This window comes from Nicotiana tomentosiformis, chromosome 3, assembly GCF_000390325.3.
Source record: "Nicotiana tomentosiformis chromosome 3, ASM39032v3, whole genome shotgun sequence".
NCBI lineage: Eukaryota > Viridiplantae > Streptophyta > Magnoliopsida > Solanales > Solanaceae > Nicotiana > Nicotiana tomentosiformis.
In genome coordinates, this window is record NC_090814.1 from 75,072,721 (window position 1) to 75,087,888 (window position 15,168).

The following is a 15,168-nucleotide window of genomic DNA, read 5'->3' on the forward strand; positions in this document are numbered from 1 at the left end:
AACAAAATTCAAGTATTTACCTGATATTTGGTGCCAAATTTAAAGAGGCATCTATGACTTTCGCCTTTTCTTTCGTAGTTTCTTAGGGAAGAAACGGAGTGAAAGTCTGAAAAGGTTTTATAAATATTTACGAGATTCATCACGTTAATTTTCCTTTATGTCTTGCTCTAATTCGGTCCTTCACGTTCTCTTCGAAATATTGCAAAAATAAGAAATTAAAAAAAACAGAAAGACGTCAACGTCTACCACTTACCATTGGAACAAATTCTAGGGGAAGAAGAAAAAGAATATCAAGATGAGTATCTAACCAATAACTGTTAAATAACTAATCTCAGCAAATGTGTTTTGCTGCAGTGACAATCAGGAATCAGATACTTCATTAGTTTGGAAGAGTTTCTGGAAATTACAGTGATTGCTCCCTTCAACTCCAGTGAAACTTCCAGCTTCAATCAAGAAAACATTTTTGGCCAAGGGAGGAGCAACTTTGATGGCCCCCAAACTGATTTGGTTATGCCTTTTTTTTCTTTCCCCAGAATTCGGTTATGGCTTTTTGATATTCAATTTTGAGAATCTAAACTTGGGCTTTCCAGTAACACGGACAAACTCAGGAACACCAGAGATGTCTACTATTTGGACAACCAAAAGCCTTGTCAGCGGTTCCATGGCCAATTTACCCTGAAGGCCTGAACACTGATAAACTGCAAAATTTAACATATTTAAGAGCACTTATATACAAAATCCCTGACAAAAGGGGTTGAGGAGAAGAGAAGGGTGCAATTAAGTGGCATCTACATATTCTCCACAGCGTTTGACATCTCTTAGGTCCTCCTGAATGTCAACGCGGTACAATCTGCTGCACAATCCTCAATTTGGCAGGAGGCAGAGGTTTTAACTAAATAATCATCTCTTCACCTGGAGGCCTTAGCTGAGGTGGAGGATAGAGCCTATTCCACATGATGCCATACGCATTTTCGTTGTGGAAAATGTCACCGGCACTTAGAAACAAAGTGAGGCAGCATGTAACTGCGGAAGCAGTAACCTCTTTTTCTCAAGGAACAGATGGGTTTTCAGCTTCCTCTGATTCTTTAGGAGTCTTTCCGGCTAAATCATAATTAATAGAAGCCAGCTGTGACAAGTTCTGGAAGCATCCAAAGAAGAAAGAGAGAAGGCAAATGAGATAGAGAGGAGAGAATGAAGAACAGAGAGAAGAGGTCAGTTAGCACATTTGATTAGAGAAATATAGTAATCAAAGCTATGTCCACGAGTTTCTCTCAAACTACAGCAAGACTTATCAGGTCAAATGTGCTTGTCAATACTCTAGAATTCATCACAAAAGAGATGTAAAGCAACTAAACAGAGATAACACCATCTTCATGTAAATTACTCAAACAATAGGATCATAGCCACTCAGCATTTCTTACCTTAAATGAAAAATTACTGAAAGAGTAGTTCGCATTCAGGGCAGGGGTACTAAACTCTGCTAGATTACCGCATTCATCTCCCTGTCATGACAAATTATGAGTTAGAACAGGATAACAACAACATATACCAGAACATTGTGGGTAGAGTGATTTTATCTAAGTATTTTGAATATCAGAGGATCAAAGGGCAGACAGGTATAAACCGGTAATCCTTCTGTTAGAAATCCAGGTAGCCCAGGTTGTAATTAAATTTTAATTATAGAAATGCTCTGCAAATTAGAGAAATTTATACCGCTTCATCCTGTAGATTGCTGTATGAACTGCTGCTACATGAGGCACTGCCACTCTCACTCAACTCATAAAAATCACTACCTCCATTGACATTCTCATCTTCTGGATTCCAAATGTAACGGCTCATAAAATAGCTAGTGTCATGTGCATCAGCAGACGGGACAAACGTAGCCTGTCGACAATTAATTATAGCATTAAAAGTTCCTCCTGACCAAATCCTTTTTGTTGGAGAAATGTAGAGAAAGACAGAAAGAGAAAGAAACCTTTTGCCTTGCAAGTGTGTCCCAGTTGATATCCCTGAAGAAAAGATGTCGCTTTACCTGTTAAAATAAAGAAGATAAAAGGGAATAAACTTGAATTTTCTTTTACATTTCATAGTTTAGAAGAGGCTGGAATTCAGTGTGACTTGGTAATGGGGAATTTTTACCTCTCCTGCCCCTGTTGCACCTAACCTTTGAACTGGGTTTTCATTCAGCAACCTAGAGAAAGCAAAAATGAATTTAAGCACAGAAGTAGGCAGCTTCTCAATCATGTGCCAAGTATCTTCCTGATACTAGCTACTGAGACTTTTATGAGTAGTATAGATTATTCAGTCATGTGAAAGAAACTGGAAAAGATCAACCTTTATTTTTGTAATTTTCCTAGAGAGCAAATAATAACTCCCACGGTAGATGAAAGGGATTTTGTTGGCTTTTGCGAATTTAGAATCACAAGTATTTCTGATAATTACCTAAAACCAAGACTTTTGTTGCAGGACTTACTTGTTAATCAAGTCATATGCTTCCAAGCTCATTTCTTCTCGTATCTTAGGCCAAGGTATGTCCCTGTTAATGATATTGTCAAAAATTTGCTGCAACAAAATAGAAGCGCTTGATATTAGGTTATGCCACATGTTTACACATGCATAACAAAATTGTTTAACAAACTTCCTCAAAAGTCGAAGAACAAATGATTTCTATCTTAGAGAAGTTGCCCAATCGGAGCAAAGAACAGTTTTCCATCCACAGAAAAGTCCTTTTTGCAAAACTCAAATGACATGCAGAATAAATAAAGTTAAAAGCATCTTGGTTTTTAAATAGGTTCATAAAATTAATATAGCAGCACCAACAGAATGGAAAGAAACCTAAGCGCCCCTGAGAAGTAATCTGGGTTTAATACAATAGTTCATAATCCAAGAATTAAATCTCCGGAAAAGCAAACTGTTCCATATTGATCATTCTTAACAACCAACACACCTTCTAAAGCATTCAAAATGAATTGCATTACCGTCGAGAATGTATGACAAAATTAGCACAACGTAGTCAGTGCAACCAGTTATATAACTCCATATTACAGAATACCAGAACTGTCAACTTAAGAAAACAGGATTCTCAACTTTAAAGAACCACAATCGACGTGGATATTCTAACCGGAGCAGCTCATTCGTTCTTATTAGCCATGCACACATGAAGGAAGACATTAATTACATTGTGGACTTTCAGAATCATAAACATCATCACTACTGTGTTATAACCATGGAACGAACACTCTCATCCACATCTAACATATTTCTCACTTTCAACAATAAATTTTTATGAAAATTAGAGAGGAGGTTCAGCATAAAATTTGAAAAAAGATGGACACAATCATCAGAGTTCATGCTTCAAGTCAACCTATCTGTCACAGTCTACAATGAGGATGAATCATCCTGCAGAACTAGAAATCTGTCATATCCATCTTAGCGGGAAAAGCAGGCTAGAGTTAGCTGTTAGTCTAAAAGTTGCAAAAGGAGAAAGGGAAATCCTGGTTAAGAGGAGTTGTTAATTAATTAGTGCATTTATTGTTAAATGAGATTCGAAAGCATTTAAAAGAATGTACATTTTATATATAAAAAATGAACATTGAAATCTTAAAATTTAAGCAACAAGGGAAGGCAATCACCAATGATAATGTCCAAAAGAATAATAATCTCTACAAAAGAAAAAAAAAACTGCAGAGCTGTCTTGTAGTCTTATCGGATACAACAAGCATACCTGAGGATGTTCTGCATTAAAAGGAGGAAGACCAACAAGAAGCTCAAACAAAATAACACCCACCGACCACCAATCCGCTGTTACACCTGGAAAAGAAAATAGATTTATTTTAGCTGAAATCACAATGAAACAACTTGCATAAAAACATATGCACTTCCTCTCTCCAACTTATCAGACACGATTTGGACTAAGCGTGGATTAAGACATTGATTTTGCTTAAGAATATTATAGGTGAAAGTAGAAAGAACTTTCAGAATAGTTTTCCAAAGTTGATTTGTAGGTGAAAGGTTACATGTTTAAATGTGAATTCTTGATACTAGTAATGGAGACATAAGAGTAGAAGTTTGTCAAAATTTTCAGACGTTCCAAAAGGGAAAATGTGCTTCATAAACTGGGAAGAGGGAGTAGTTTGTGACTATGTAAGATCAATCACGAGGTAAGTCCAAACCATGTCCCATGCCGAGAAGTATCTCCGGTGCTAGATAATCAGGGGTGCCAATAACTGAATTCTTTTGCCTCTGTTCTCTTTTGAGTGATTGCTCTTCCATCTTGGGCTTATCTTCCCCAAGAAAGGCAGAACTTGGCACTGATGGTCCTGCTAAGTCATCAGTGCTATTGATGAGACCAACCTTTGAGAGCCCAAAATCTGTTAACTGTAATTATAACGATTAGATTGTGAGAACTAGGAAACTAAAAATAAATAAAAGTCACAGAAGATGTTGTCAAATCCGTTAAACAATGGGTGAAATTCAACTCAGCTTAACAACAATAATTCAGACATTTGAGTTTTTGGACCTTTCAACAAAGTAAAAACGCTACTTTTTTTTAAAAGGTAAGGATTAACAAGTAAAAAGAGTACTAAGCTGCATAAAAGTATTTTTGACCTTGATGTGACCGCTCGGACCTATCAACAAGTTATCTGGCTTCAAATCTCTGTGAATGATATTCAAAGAATGTAGATACTCCAATGCAAGAACCTGGATAGGACAAGACAAATAAGATCTATATACCATTTCTGGGAACAGAAGAAAAGTTGGTAGGATGCCAAGGTTTGGCAAGCCTATTAAACTAGTCCTTACTAGTTCTGCAATGTATATACGTGCCATATCTTCCTCTAAGCAGCCCAAATTTCTCAGTAATGAGAAAAGATCCCCACCATTTAGGTACTCCATGACCAGATAAAGATTATCCCTGCATGTGAAGGAGTAAAAAAAGCGGACCTGTTCACCACCAGATAATCCATTAGTATGGTTTCTTAGAAGTACTTTGTTTCTTATTTTAACAGTGTGATATCTGTTAATTTCAATTAACCTAAACTTGATTCATAAAAGAGAAGAGATCGACTAACCACAAAAGGATTGCGGACTGATATTAAAATATCTCTCTCGGCCAATATATTTTCTACTGCATTTTTGCGTATCATGTCAGCCTTTTTCAAAACCTGTGAAAATTATGGTCGATAAAGTTCAGGGAATGGAGTTACAACCTAAAATGGGCAGAAAAAATAGCAAAAAATTGCAAAATCAATATGATTGGTAGGTCTGACAGAAAGATAGAGAACATAGTTCAAACAACAGAACTATAGGCAACGAAAATTCTGAGACCTAACAGGTTATTAGTTTTTTTATAGAGAATAGTTTTTGATATATAAGATGTGATAGATTCAGGAGAAGGAAGCTTCCAGACTTTGATGATTTTGAATAAATTAATGGACAGAATCATGGATGTATGTAAGGGTGTGTGTGTGTTAGTTTCAGCTAGTTTCAACATCTAACATATATGCAGAATAATAGGACGATCTCCTGCAAATTACTTGAAATTATTATCCTTTAATTGGGCACAGTTTTTACCTTGATTGCAAATAAATCACCTGTTGCCCTTTTCTTGGCCAGGAAAACTCTCCCAAAAGCTCCCCTGCTGATTGGTTTTATAATTTCAAAATCTTCAATAGATGTTCGATCCTTGGACACTGTATTTATAGGGCTTGCACGCACACTACGACTTGTATCATCTTCTGTTGAACTGTCCTCATCACCTGTGGTATTGGATGGTTCCACTTTTTCATCTTCAATGTGCCCACAAAGTAATACATACTTCTCCCTGTAGAGTTTGAGTAAACATGCAAATTAGAAGTAGAATGACTTCTGAGGTCAAAGATGAACTAAAATCAAAACATAAACTTCTCTTAATTTTTGTGGACAGTTATTATCATTTTTACGAAAATTTACAAGAATAATAGAACTCACTGCAATAGTTTCTCAATACGTCTCCCGAAGGTCTCAACAACAAGAGCATCCACCTTCCTTTCCTGAATTGCATATTTTAGGTCTTCTAGTCGGTCAAGCAAGTATTCCAATGTACTGTAATCATTGTTGTTTGCGTTGGCAACTGATCGAGCAATATCCAATAGCTTATTTATCTGCCATGATTCTCCACGATGTAATTAACAGACTTAATCAACGTCCAATTGATAAAACAAGCAAGTAAGGAACCTATACTATTTAAACACCAATTGGGTGGCTGACAGCACAAATGTCAAAATTATGACAAAAGCCAGAATATGAAGATAATGACCAACAATTTATACTACTAATAAACAACCAACTTCCAATAGTAGCTTAGTTGGTGGCTACTCCTAAAGGTGTAAACCTAAAAATCATCCTGAAATTCCTGCTACTAACTTCAACGTTATGGGGCTAAACTGGTCTGTTTATTGTACTACATCCGGTCGTCTTTTATTACCGCCATCTAGTTTCTTTTTTTTTTCTTGACTTGAAAACACTCTTAGTTACATTGTTTTACGTTAAGCTTTTGCAAACAATTTCATTTAAAATACAAAAGCATTATTTCAAAAAATAAGCACTCATGACAAGTTTGCCACAGTTTATAATAATGCCTTTATGGACTGTAGGGCATTACAAATAAAAATAAAACATACAAGTAAGGAAGTAGAAGGAAGAGAGAGAGAGAGAGAGATCAAAAATATGAAGTTTGGAAAAGGCAAATTTACAATGGGAATCTTTTGAAGGCCTCATTAACCATGTCGTGGACCAAAAAGAGTTGAGAGAGAGAGAGAGAGAGCGCACAAATATGAAGTTGAAATCCTTATGAAAGGGGCATCAACTATGTACATGAACCAAAAAGGACTTGGCGCTTAGAAAGCCCTGGCCTTCTTGTTTTAAAAATCCATTTGTATTACTGCTGCAATTCATAGATGCTTCCTTTATTGAACTCCAGCTACCAGATACAGTAATAATATAGCACCTGACTATGTTTGATATTGGTGTCTCATAATTGCTAGATATCAGCTTACCATTTTACAGATTTTATTTGCAAACCAAATGGGATAACTATTTTATGATAGTCTTCTCACACACAGTTTCTTCCAAATTCATAACTCCAAGAGAACTACCAAAGTAATGAGATCTACTAATAACTTATATAATTGTAAAATGATATATAGCAGAATCTAAGTTGCTCGGGCAAGGGTGCGGGTATCCGACACTTGTGCGATCTAGAGGTCGGATCCTTCGAGATGTAAATTTTAAGATTTGGGGATACAGATCCTAGTACGGATACGGGTGTGGGAATCTGGCTAAAAATAATTCAAAAAAAAATATCTTTAAATTATGAGAAATTTTGTGGGATTTCACTGGGCTTGTTGTTGTTGTTACTTAGGTATATCTTGTAAAGTGTGGATTTCTTAAAGGATGGATTTCCTAGATAAGGTATGCTATTTTCTTCAAATTTACCCTAGTTTTGGTTTTGATTTCGTGAATCAAATTGTATCTCGTCTCGAATTTTTCCATCTGTTGTGGTCATACCCAAAATTGTTTGACCAGATCCGGTACGGATCCCATACCCACACCCATACTAGTGTTGTGTCGACACGGGTGCAGCACCTAAACTGCCGTGTCGGAGCAACTTAGAGCAGAATTACATTAGCTGTCAATTACAGAACCAGATAAAGTCCCAACAATCTCAATCACAGAAGAAGCTTTTTACTTCAACATCTGCCACTATATGCATTTGCTGAACTACCAATCAAGAATATTAAAGTATGTTTGAGCAAGAACTAGAGGTCAAAACAGCTGCAAATATATGATAGGTAACTTAGATGCATGCTTAAATAAGTCTCTTAACAGATAAAACAATTTCTACCACAAAAGGCCCAAAAGATCTGTATTATACACAAAGCCCTTTAATTGTCCATAAGAAGAAACCAGCTTTGTTATAATGACCTATACTGGAGCACAACAACAACACCAACCTATGTCCCAGAAAATTTTCTTGTATGAGATTGTGATGTCCTACTCTCCCTTGCACAAGTAATAGAATTTTGGGCTAAAAAGTATAGTTCAAACAAAAATAAATCTTCTATAGTTTGTATGCTTCAGCATGCATTGTAGCTTTTTTAGTAGTTGTCTAAAAGTAAAACAAGCAGCATCACATAAAGGTCAGAGTAAAATGATTTTAGCTATACATGGTAGATTCCAAATGTAAAGGTCAGAGTAAAATGAGTAACCTCAGGAAAACGTCCAGAACTGAGAGGACAGTACCATAGTAATTCCTATCATATTCTGTACCTGCTGATAATTTTCATGTTCAGATACCATTCTTCGTCCACTCAGCATCAGTTCGATCTGGCTAGTTCGTGGAGTCACTAAAGGTGACCGAGGCGTTAAGCACCCGACTGAAGACTGTTTCTTAGATATATCAGTCAAGCTGTTGACATTTTCCCGAAGGCATCTCCTATCGGACTCAGGAAGATAATCTAGCATGTCCTCAGAGCATCGTTGAGACAAGCCATTCTGCTTGACTAACAAGCCATTCAACTCTTCAGGCATATTCAATGTAGACCCTCTTGATACATTAGGACTTCCTGCCCCTGTGTCCGTGCTCTTCGGTGTCCATGATTCAAGTATTCTTTCAAGAGTATCCACAACTCTTTCTAGTCGTTCATTTACTGTCAAGCCCTTCAGATCACATCTATCAGCAATTGTACATATTCTCGAGTGCTGTTCTACGTACACAGTTGGTATTTCAACTTCACATATTCGGCAAATAAATGAATCTTCATATGACAAGATAGGTTGATCCCACATTCCCCAATTGACCTTCTTAATCTTTGAGGTTTCCTCAGAATACTCAGGGTGGCATAATGGATTGTTTCCAAAACTATCCATCTCCTCTTTGTGTTGCAGACCATCAGTTTTGCCTTTGGACGGGGTTGTTTCAACAGAGTCGTGTCCCATACGGCTTCTTTCAGCTGCAGAAGGAAGTTTCTTCCAAGACGACATTCGGTAGCTTGCAGTGGCAGCAGCGACACTTTTTGCAGTGCTAACGTCCATGGTATCTCCAACTTCACTTATTTGGTCTTGTTTAACAGCCAGATTACGTTGCTCGTGTCCTACGAACTTTTGACCTCTTGTTGCACTTAAGTCCTGGCTTTTGGACCCACTAAGTCGTTCTGGATAAAATCCAAGGTCACTAAGTTGGTGAAAAGTCAAAATGTGGTCTTCCTCATAACCACTCTCCTTTTGGAACTGCACAAGTCTAGTGCAACGAGTAAGAATAAACAGAAGGTGGGTGTGCGCTTGCTTAAGGGTTCCCATAGGTAGCTCTTGACGGTGGTCATCTAGACTCTGAACAATGCCTTCACACTTTGACCAGAATTCACTTGGTGGCATCTTAGCGCAACGCCTAGCTGTAACCAACAAATCTTCCAACCTCTCTCTCCATTCAGGATGAGATTCTGAAGTCTTCTCGAGTATACCAACCAAATCTCCTGCAAAGATGCCTAGGTCAGCATTGACCTCTTCCTTTAACTTGTCAAATTTTGCTCGTACCATCACCATGATTTCCTGTAAAGTGGCATACAGAGAAACTGCTAAATTATCAAGTATCAAACAGCAAAAGAAGGATAAGCTTTCAGGGCCTCAGAAAATTTATGTTGCATAACTGGAGCTAAGAAAAGGCAACATACTTCCATACGCCCAAGAGCACGAGACTTCCAGAATGGAAGTGGGCGGACTCCTTTTGAATTTAGTTCATGAGAGAAGCTCTTGATGTCTGGAATTCTCTTTCTACGACCACTGGTAACTCGCAGTATAGCCTGAAAACGCGGAGATTGCATTTCCTTGGAGAAAGCTGCATGGCTTCCCTATAATGAGCAAAATCACAACGAATTTCTATCTCACCAATACATAGCATAAACCATTTCCAGAAGGAATGTAAAGTGATGAACAAAAGCAAATAAAGTAAAATGTAATTTCACCTCTGCACTTGAAATACATGGTGAAGGCACTTTCAAAGGTTTCGACTGACTCCATTGGACTTTTTTACCTGAAAAATTAATGCACTATTTAGGCTGAGATGTGTTAAATTCTAAAATTCTCAAACAATCTTCCACAGATACCACATTTCTAAAATAACTGGTAGGAGTATATTCTTCAAGTACAAAGACAAGGGGGCATAGCTTATTTCCGCATTATTTTGCGACCTATTTGGATTTAAGACACCATTTCATATTTATAAATTCAAAGTTTTGAGACTTCAAATGAGATGCTAATAAGGATTGAGGTTAGGCATGTTTTTAAAGTCAAATTTCTTAATTATATCCAAAGAGATGCAAATAATTCCAGATTTTGAATTGAAATACATAAACCAAATCACATTCCTTTGACGGGGTAGAAAGGAACGTGAAATCGACCTTTTTCGGAAGAATGTGTAGCAGGTTTTTGAACAGAGGTCGCCGATTTAGAGCCTAGGTTGTCGGCTTCATCTCTACCCCTATATTCATCAACATCCAATGGAGTAACGATAGAATTACAAATCCTAAGAGGTGATGGAGCAGAACGCGTCCTAATATGGTTTAGGCCGAGAATTGAAGCCTCGTTCGTCGATGATGTTTCACTTCCACTTTCATGATCATCATCGTCGTCGTCGTCAACTCGATGGCGTACGGGTAAGGGAGGAATCTTCCTTAGCTTCACAACGGACGGCGATTGGGCCCGGTCGGAAGAAGGTGAACCGGTGGCGATTGAATTTAGGGTTTTTTCCGGCTCCAGATTGTCTGAGGTGGACGATATCCTCGACATTGTAGTTGATTGTAGATTTAATAACGATCCGGTTGATCATAATTGCATGGTGATCAAAGAAGTATTCGATATTAAGTTTGGGAGGAGCGAGAGAAATGTGATTTTTAAAAGAAGGATGTAAAAATGGAAAGTGGGATTAGGAAATCCAGATTTTGGGATAGTGGGAGAAGAAGATTGAGAGTTTGAAGAAGAGGGAGATTTTCGCGGGAAAGGGGAAGTTAGAGGGCGACACGCAGTTGGGGTGTACTGGAAATGGACTGAGTTGGTTAATTCACTATAGTTACGTGCTTGCCACTTACTGTGCTTAACTAGGCAAGTATGTTTAAAAGGCGAATGTTATCATTAAAGAAATTTTTTTAGCATTTAAATAAAAATCTAAATTTACGTCTGCTAAAAATATTAAAAGAAGATGAGAATAAGGCGATAATAGCCGGTACGTAGTAGTTTGAGGGTCTTAACCACTTTGCACTTTTCTATCCTTTTTATATTTGAACTAGTCTCGACTCCTTGCGCTATCCTACAACAGTGAAATATATCTAGATAATCAAACTAGACCACTTCAATATAAAGTTAGACATCTTTATCCGGAGGCGAAGCCACAGTATGTGTTACGGGTTCGGCCGAACCCATTAACTTTGGTCCAAACCAAATATTTACCATAAGAAAATCATTGAATATGTACAAATTCTTAATTTAGAACTCAGTAACTTAAAAAGAACTAGAATTTCGAACCCAGTAACTTTAAATTCTGGCTTTGCCTCTGTCTTTATCATAAAACAGTCAGATGCACAAAACATCATGCGTTCACGATCTAAGGAAGGTCAACACCCCAAGGGTGTGATGTAGATACCATTACCCTAATACAAGCATTAGCGCTACTTTCATAGTTCAAACACGTGACATTTAGACCTTTTTATAACAATCACCCTATATAATAGCATTTCACTAGAAAAGTCAAGTTTTCTTCCAGAAATAATTTTTTATGTTAAAATCTCTAAAACTACCAATAATAGGTACAGAAATTTTGACCAAATATTTTAAAACTTTAATATACCACTTTAAATATCTGGAGATGCTTGGAGGCAAAAGATGTGTAGGTTCCTTACATTATGGCGATTAAGGACAATCATGATGGGGCTAAGACTCGGGTAAGGACAATAAGAGGCGACTTTGAGTATTTTTGTTGTTGTTATAGGGTTACACCAAGGCTCTGCGCTCAGTCCGTTCCTATTCGCCATGGTGATGGACGCGTTAACACTCCATATTCAAGGAGAGGTGCCATGGTGTATGCTATTCGCTGATGATATAGTTATGATTGATGAGTCGCGAGCCATATTAACGAGAGACTGGAGATTTGGAGACATGCTCTTGAGTCTAAGGGTTTCAAGTTGAGCAGGACGAAGACGGAATACCTGGAGTGTAAGTTTAGCGCTGAGCCGGGGGAAGTGGGCGCGGATGTGAGGCTTGACACACAGGTAATCCCAAGTAGAGACAGCTTCAAGTACCTTGGGTCGGTTATCCAGGGGGGAAGGGAGATCGACGAGGATGTCACACACCGTATTGGGGTAGGATGGATGAAGTGGAGGTTAGCATCTGGAGTCCTGTGTGACAAGAGAGTTCCACCGATACTCAAAGGTAAGTTCTATAAAGCGGTGGTTAGACCGTCCATGACGTACGGGGCTGAGTGTTGGCCTGTTAAGAACTCACATATCTAGAAGATGAAAGTAGTAGAAATTAGTATGTTGAGGTGGATGTGCGGGCACACTAGGATGGATAAGATTAGGAATGATGATATTCGGGAGAAGGTGCGCGTCGCTCACATTGATGACAAGATGCGGGAAGCGAGGCTCAGATCATTCGGACATGTATAGAGGAGGAGCCCAGATGCACCGGTAAGGAGGTGTGAGCGGCTGGTTGTGGAGGGCACGAGAAGAGGTAGAGGGCGGCCGGAGAAGTATTAGGGAGAGGTGATCATGCAGGACATTACGAGGTTTCAAATTTCCGAGGACATGGCACTTAATAGGAAGACATGGAGGTAGAGTATTAGGGTTATAGGTTAGGAGGTAGTTGAGTCACATAATATTCTTTGTCACTTTATCTTGTATAAATTTTAAAGATTGGTGTACAGATGTTGGAAAATTTATCTTATACTCACATAATATTCTTTGTCACATTCTCCCATTGGACAAAAAAAATTTATCTTGTATAAATTTTAAGATTTGAAGAATACGCACTAAACTTTAAATAATTTTTTAGAAATCATTTTTTATAACAACCAAATATTATTTAAACGGGTAAAGCCAACAATCCAGGAAAAGATTGGTGTACAGATGTTGGAAAATGTTGTTGAAGCGCGACGTTAAAGGCATAGATGATAGTGCAAGAGAAGAAAGCAGATTGGACCAGGAAGAATCGTTTTTTGTCTGCACCAGTGACTGTTGACAAGGACGCACCCACCTATAATTCGCAGAAACAAGAAGAAAAGTCTGCTTATGATAAAGATACTAAAATAACACAAGCGAATGGGACATAAAAGCAAACACAAGCAAATCCATATGCTAGGCCAACTACTGGATAATGCTACAGTTGACATCAAACTGGACATAACTCTAGTGATTATCCACAAAGGAAGGGAATCAATATAGTAGAGCAAGGGCCAAGGAGAACACATAAAAGATGGAGAAGAGGGTGACGAAAGACAGATATATGTACTTCGGAAGATGATGCTAGTCCCAAAGAAGGAAGAGATGACTCAGTGCCACCAACTCCACACCAGGTGTACAATCAACGTTAATATTTGTAACTTGATAATTGATAGTGGTAGTGAAGAGAATATCATCGAAAAGAGTACTGTTGAGAACTATAGTTACTCGTGGAGAAACATCTAAAATCCTACAACATTGGCTGGATCAAAAAACGTAGAAAATTTCCAAGTAACAGAAAGATACAGAGTTCCCCTCTCAATTGGGAAGTACAAAGATGAAGTGTATTGTGACGTGATAGACATGGACGCATAGTTATCTATTATTTTGTAGGCCTTGGCAGTGTGACAAGGATGCTCATCATTTTGGACGAAAGAACATATACAAATTAGAAGCAAATGGAGTAAGGGTGACCTTGGTGCCGATGAATAAGACTAGTGAGCCCAAAGTTTCCAAAGTGGAGGACAAGTCCTCCGTGACACTTACTCACTCAGAGAAGGAGTTTGAAGCTGCTTGTAAAGATACTCAAGTAGTTCATTGCCTTGTGGTAAAGGACATACTAGTTACAGAAAATGATCTGCCATAGAAACCAGTTCCCGAAGATCTGAGGTTATTTTTAGAGGAGTTCAAGGATGTTATGCCTGAAGAGTTGCCACTTATACGATATATTCAGCACCACATAGATCTCATACTCGGGACAAGTTTACCAAATTGACCACACTACTGAATGAATCTTAAGAAGAATGAGATTTTAAAATCCAAGCTGAAGAGTTATTAAAGAAATGGCATATACGAGAGAGTATGAGCCCTTGTGCAGTACCATCCTTACTTACTCTAAAGAAAGATGTACTTTAGAGAATGTGTGTAGATAGTAAGGCAATTAACAAGATCACTGTGGTATATAAGTTTTCAATTCCTCGATTGGACGACATGCCGGACCAGTTAGATGGCTCAATATTTCTTTTTGAAGATTGGCCTTTGTAGTAGGTACAATCAGATTAGGGTTCGATCATGTGATGAGTGTAAAATAACTTTTAAGATGTGTGATGGATTGTATGAGTGGTTAGTCATGCCTTTTGGCTTAACTAACGCTCCAAGTACGTTTATGCGACTTATGAACCAGGTCTCACGACCATCTATTATGAAGTTTATTGTAGTATATTTTGATGATATCCTGATTTACAGTCCGTTGACTAGAGTTAATAAAGCAAGCTGATAAGTTAACTATAGTTAGAAATGTAACTATAGATTGTAGTTAGAAGTAAGTTAGTTAGTACAGTGTTAGAATGTAGTTATACTGTAGCTTTATAAATACACGGCACACTCATGTACAGATACACGGTTGTATCATTTGTTCTTCTAAATAACAGATTATGTTTTCTCTCATCCTCTGAGTGTTGCCTTCTCTTGCATGTCTTCTTCCTCAAGCTCAACCTTCAGATCCATGGCAGCTAACATGGTATCAGATCCACCGGAGTAGATCGAAGACAGTTCTCAAGCTAGTCCTTACTATCGTTACTTCAATTTCACAATTTGTTTTGGTAAATTGTCCAATTGTAGCGTGTAGCTGAAAGGATAGGGTTTAATCTTGAGAAGCAGCTAAAAATGGCGATTGGAGAAGAAACGTTAGGTGATACTTCAT

General features: G+C 37.9%; 1 protein-coding gene across 2 annotated transcripts; it reads right to left on the bottom strand.

Moving 5' to 3' along the window:
- Positions 1–287: 287 nt before the first annotated feature.
- LOC104088481 (probable serine/threonine protein kinase IRE) lies at positions 288–11,105 on the bottom strand. Of its 2 annotated transcripts, XM_070197142.1 has the most exons (18): positions 10,437–11,105; positions 10,002–10,069; positions 9,711–9,887; positions 8,311–9,588; positions 5,971–6,143; positions 5,575–5,824; positions 5,073–5,165; positions 4,804–4,944; positions 4,609–4,701; positions 4,173–4,377; positions 3,725–3,810; positions 2,474–2,562; positions 2,140–2,191; positions 1,976–2,032; positions 1,714–1,884; positions 1,422–1,502; positions 1,040–1,138; positions 288–698 (listed from the first exon to the last, which is right to left on the bottom strand). In XM_070197142.1, exons 1-17 carry the CDS (start codon positions 10,822–10,824, stop codon positions 1,049–1,051), a joined length of 3,492 nt encoding a protein of 1,163 aa, XP_070053243.1. In that variant the 5' UTR covers positions 10,825–11,105; the 3' UTR covers positions 288–698; positions 1,040–1,048. The 2 variants fall into 2 exon arrangements, with proteins under 2 accessions (XP_070053243.1, XP_009591447.1); XM_009593152.4 differs by having other exon boundaries at positions 288–1,138; positions 10,437–11,104.
- Positions 11,106–15,168: the final 4,063 nt, after the last annotated feature.

What these genes read in the sequence shown, in the direction of transcription:
- LOC104088481 (XM_070197142.1), bottom strand. Translation starts at nt 10,824, where the DNA reads ATGTCGAGGATATCGTCCACCTCAGACAATCTGGAGCCGGAAAAAACC. An exon ending in CAGTCCGCAATCCTTTTGTG is followed by an intron (nt 4,945 to 5,072) that starts GTTAGTCGATCT and finishes GGTGGTGAACAG; the next exon opens with GTCCGCTTTTTTTACTCCTT. An exon ending in TTAATGCAGAACATCCTCAG is followed by an intron (nt 2,563 to 3,724) that starts GTATGCTTGTTG and finishes ATTTTGTTGCAG; the next exon opens with CAAATTTTTGACAATATCAT.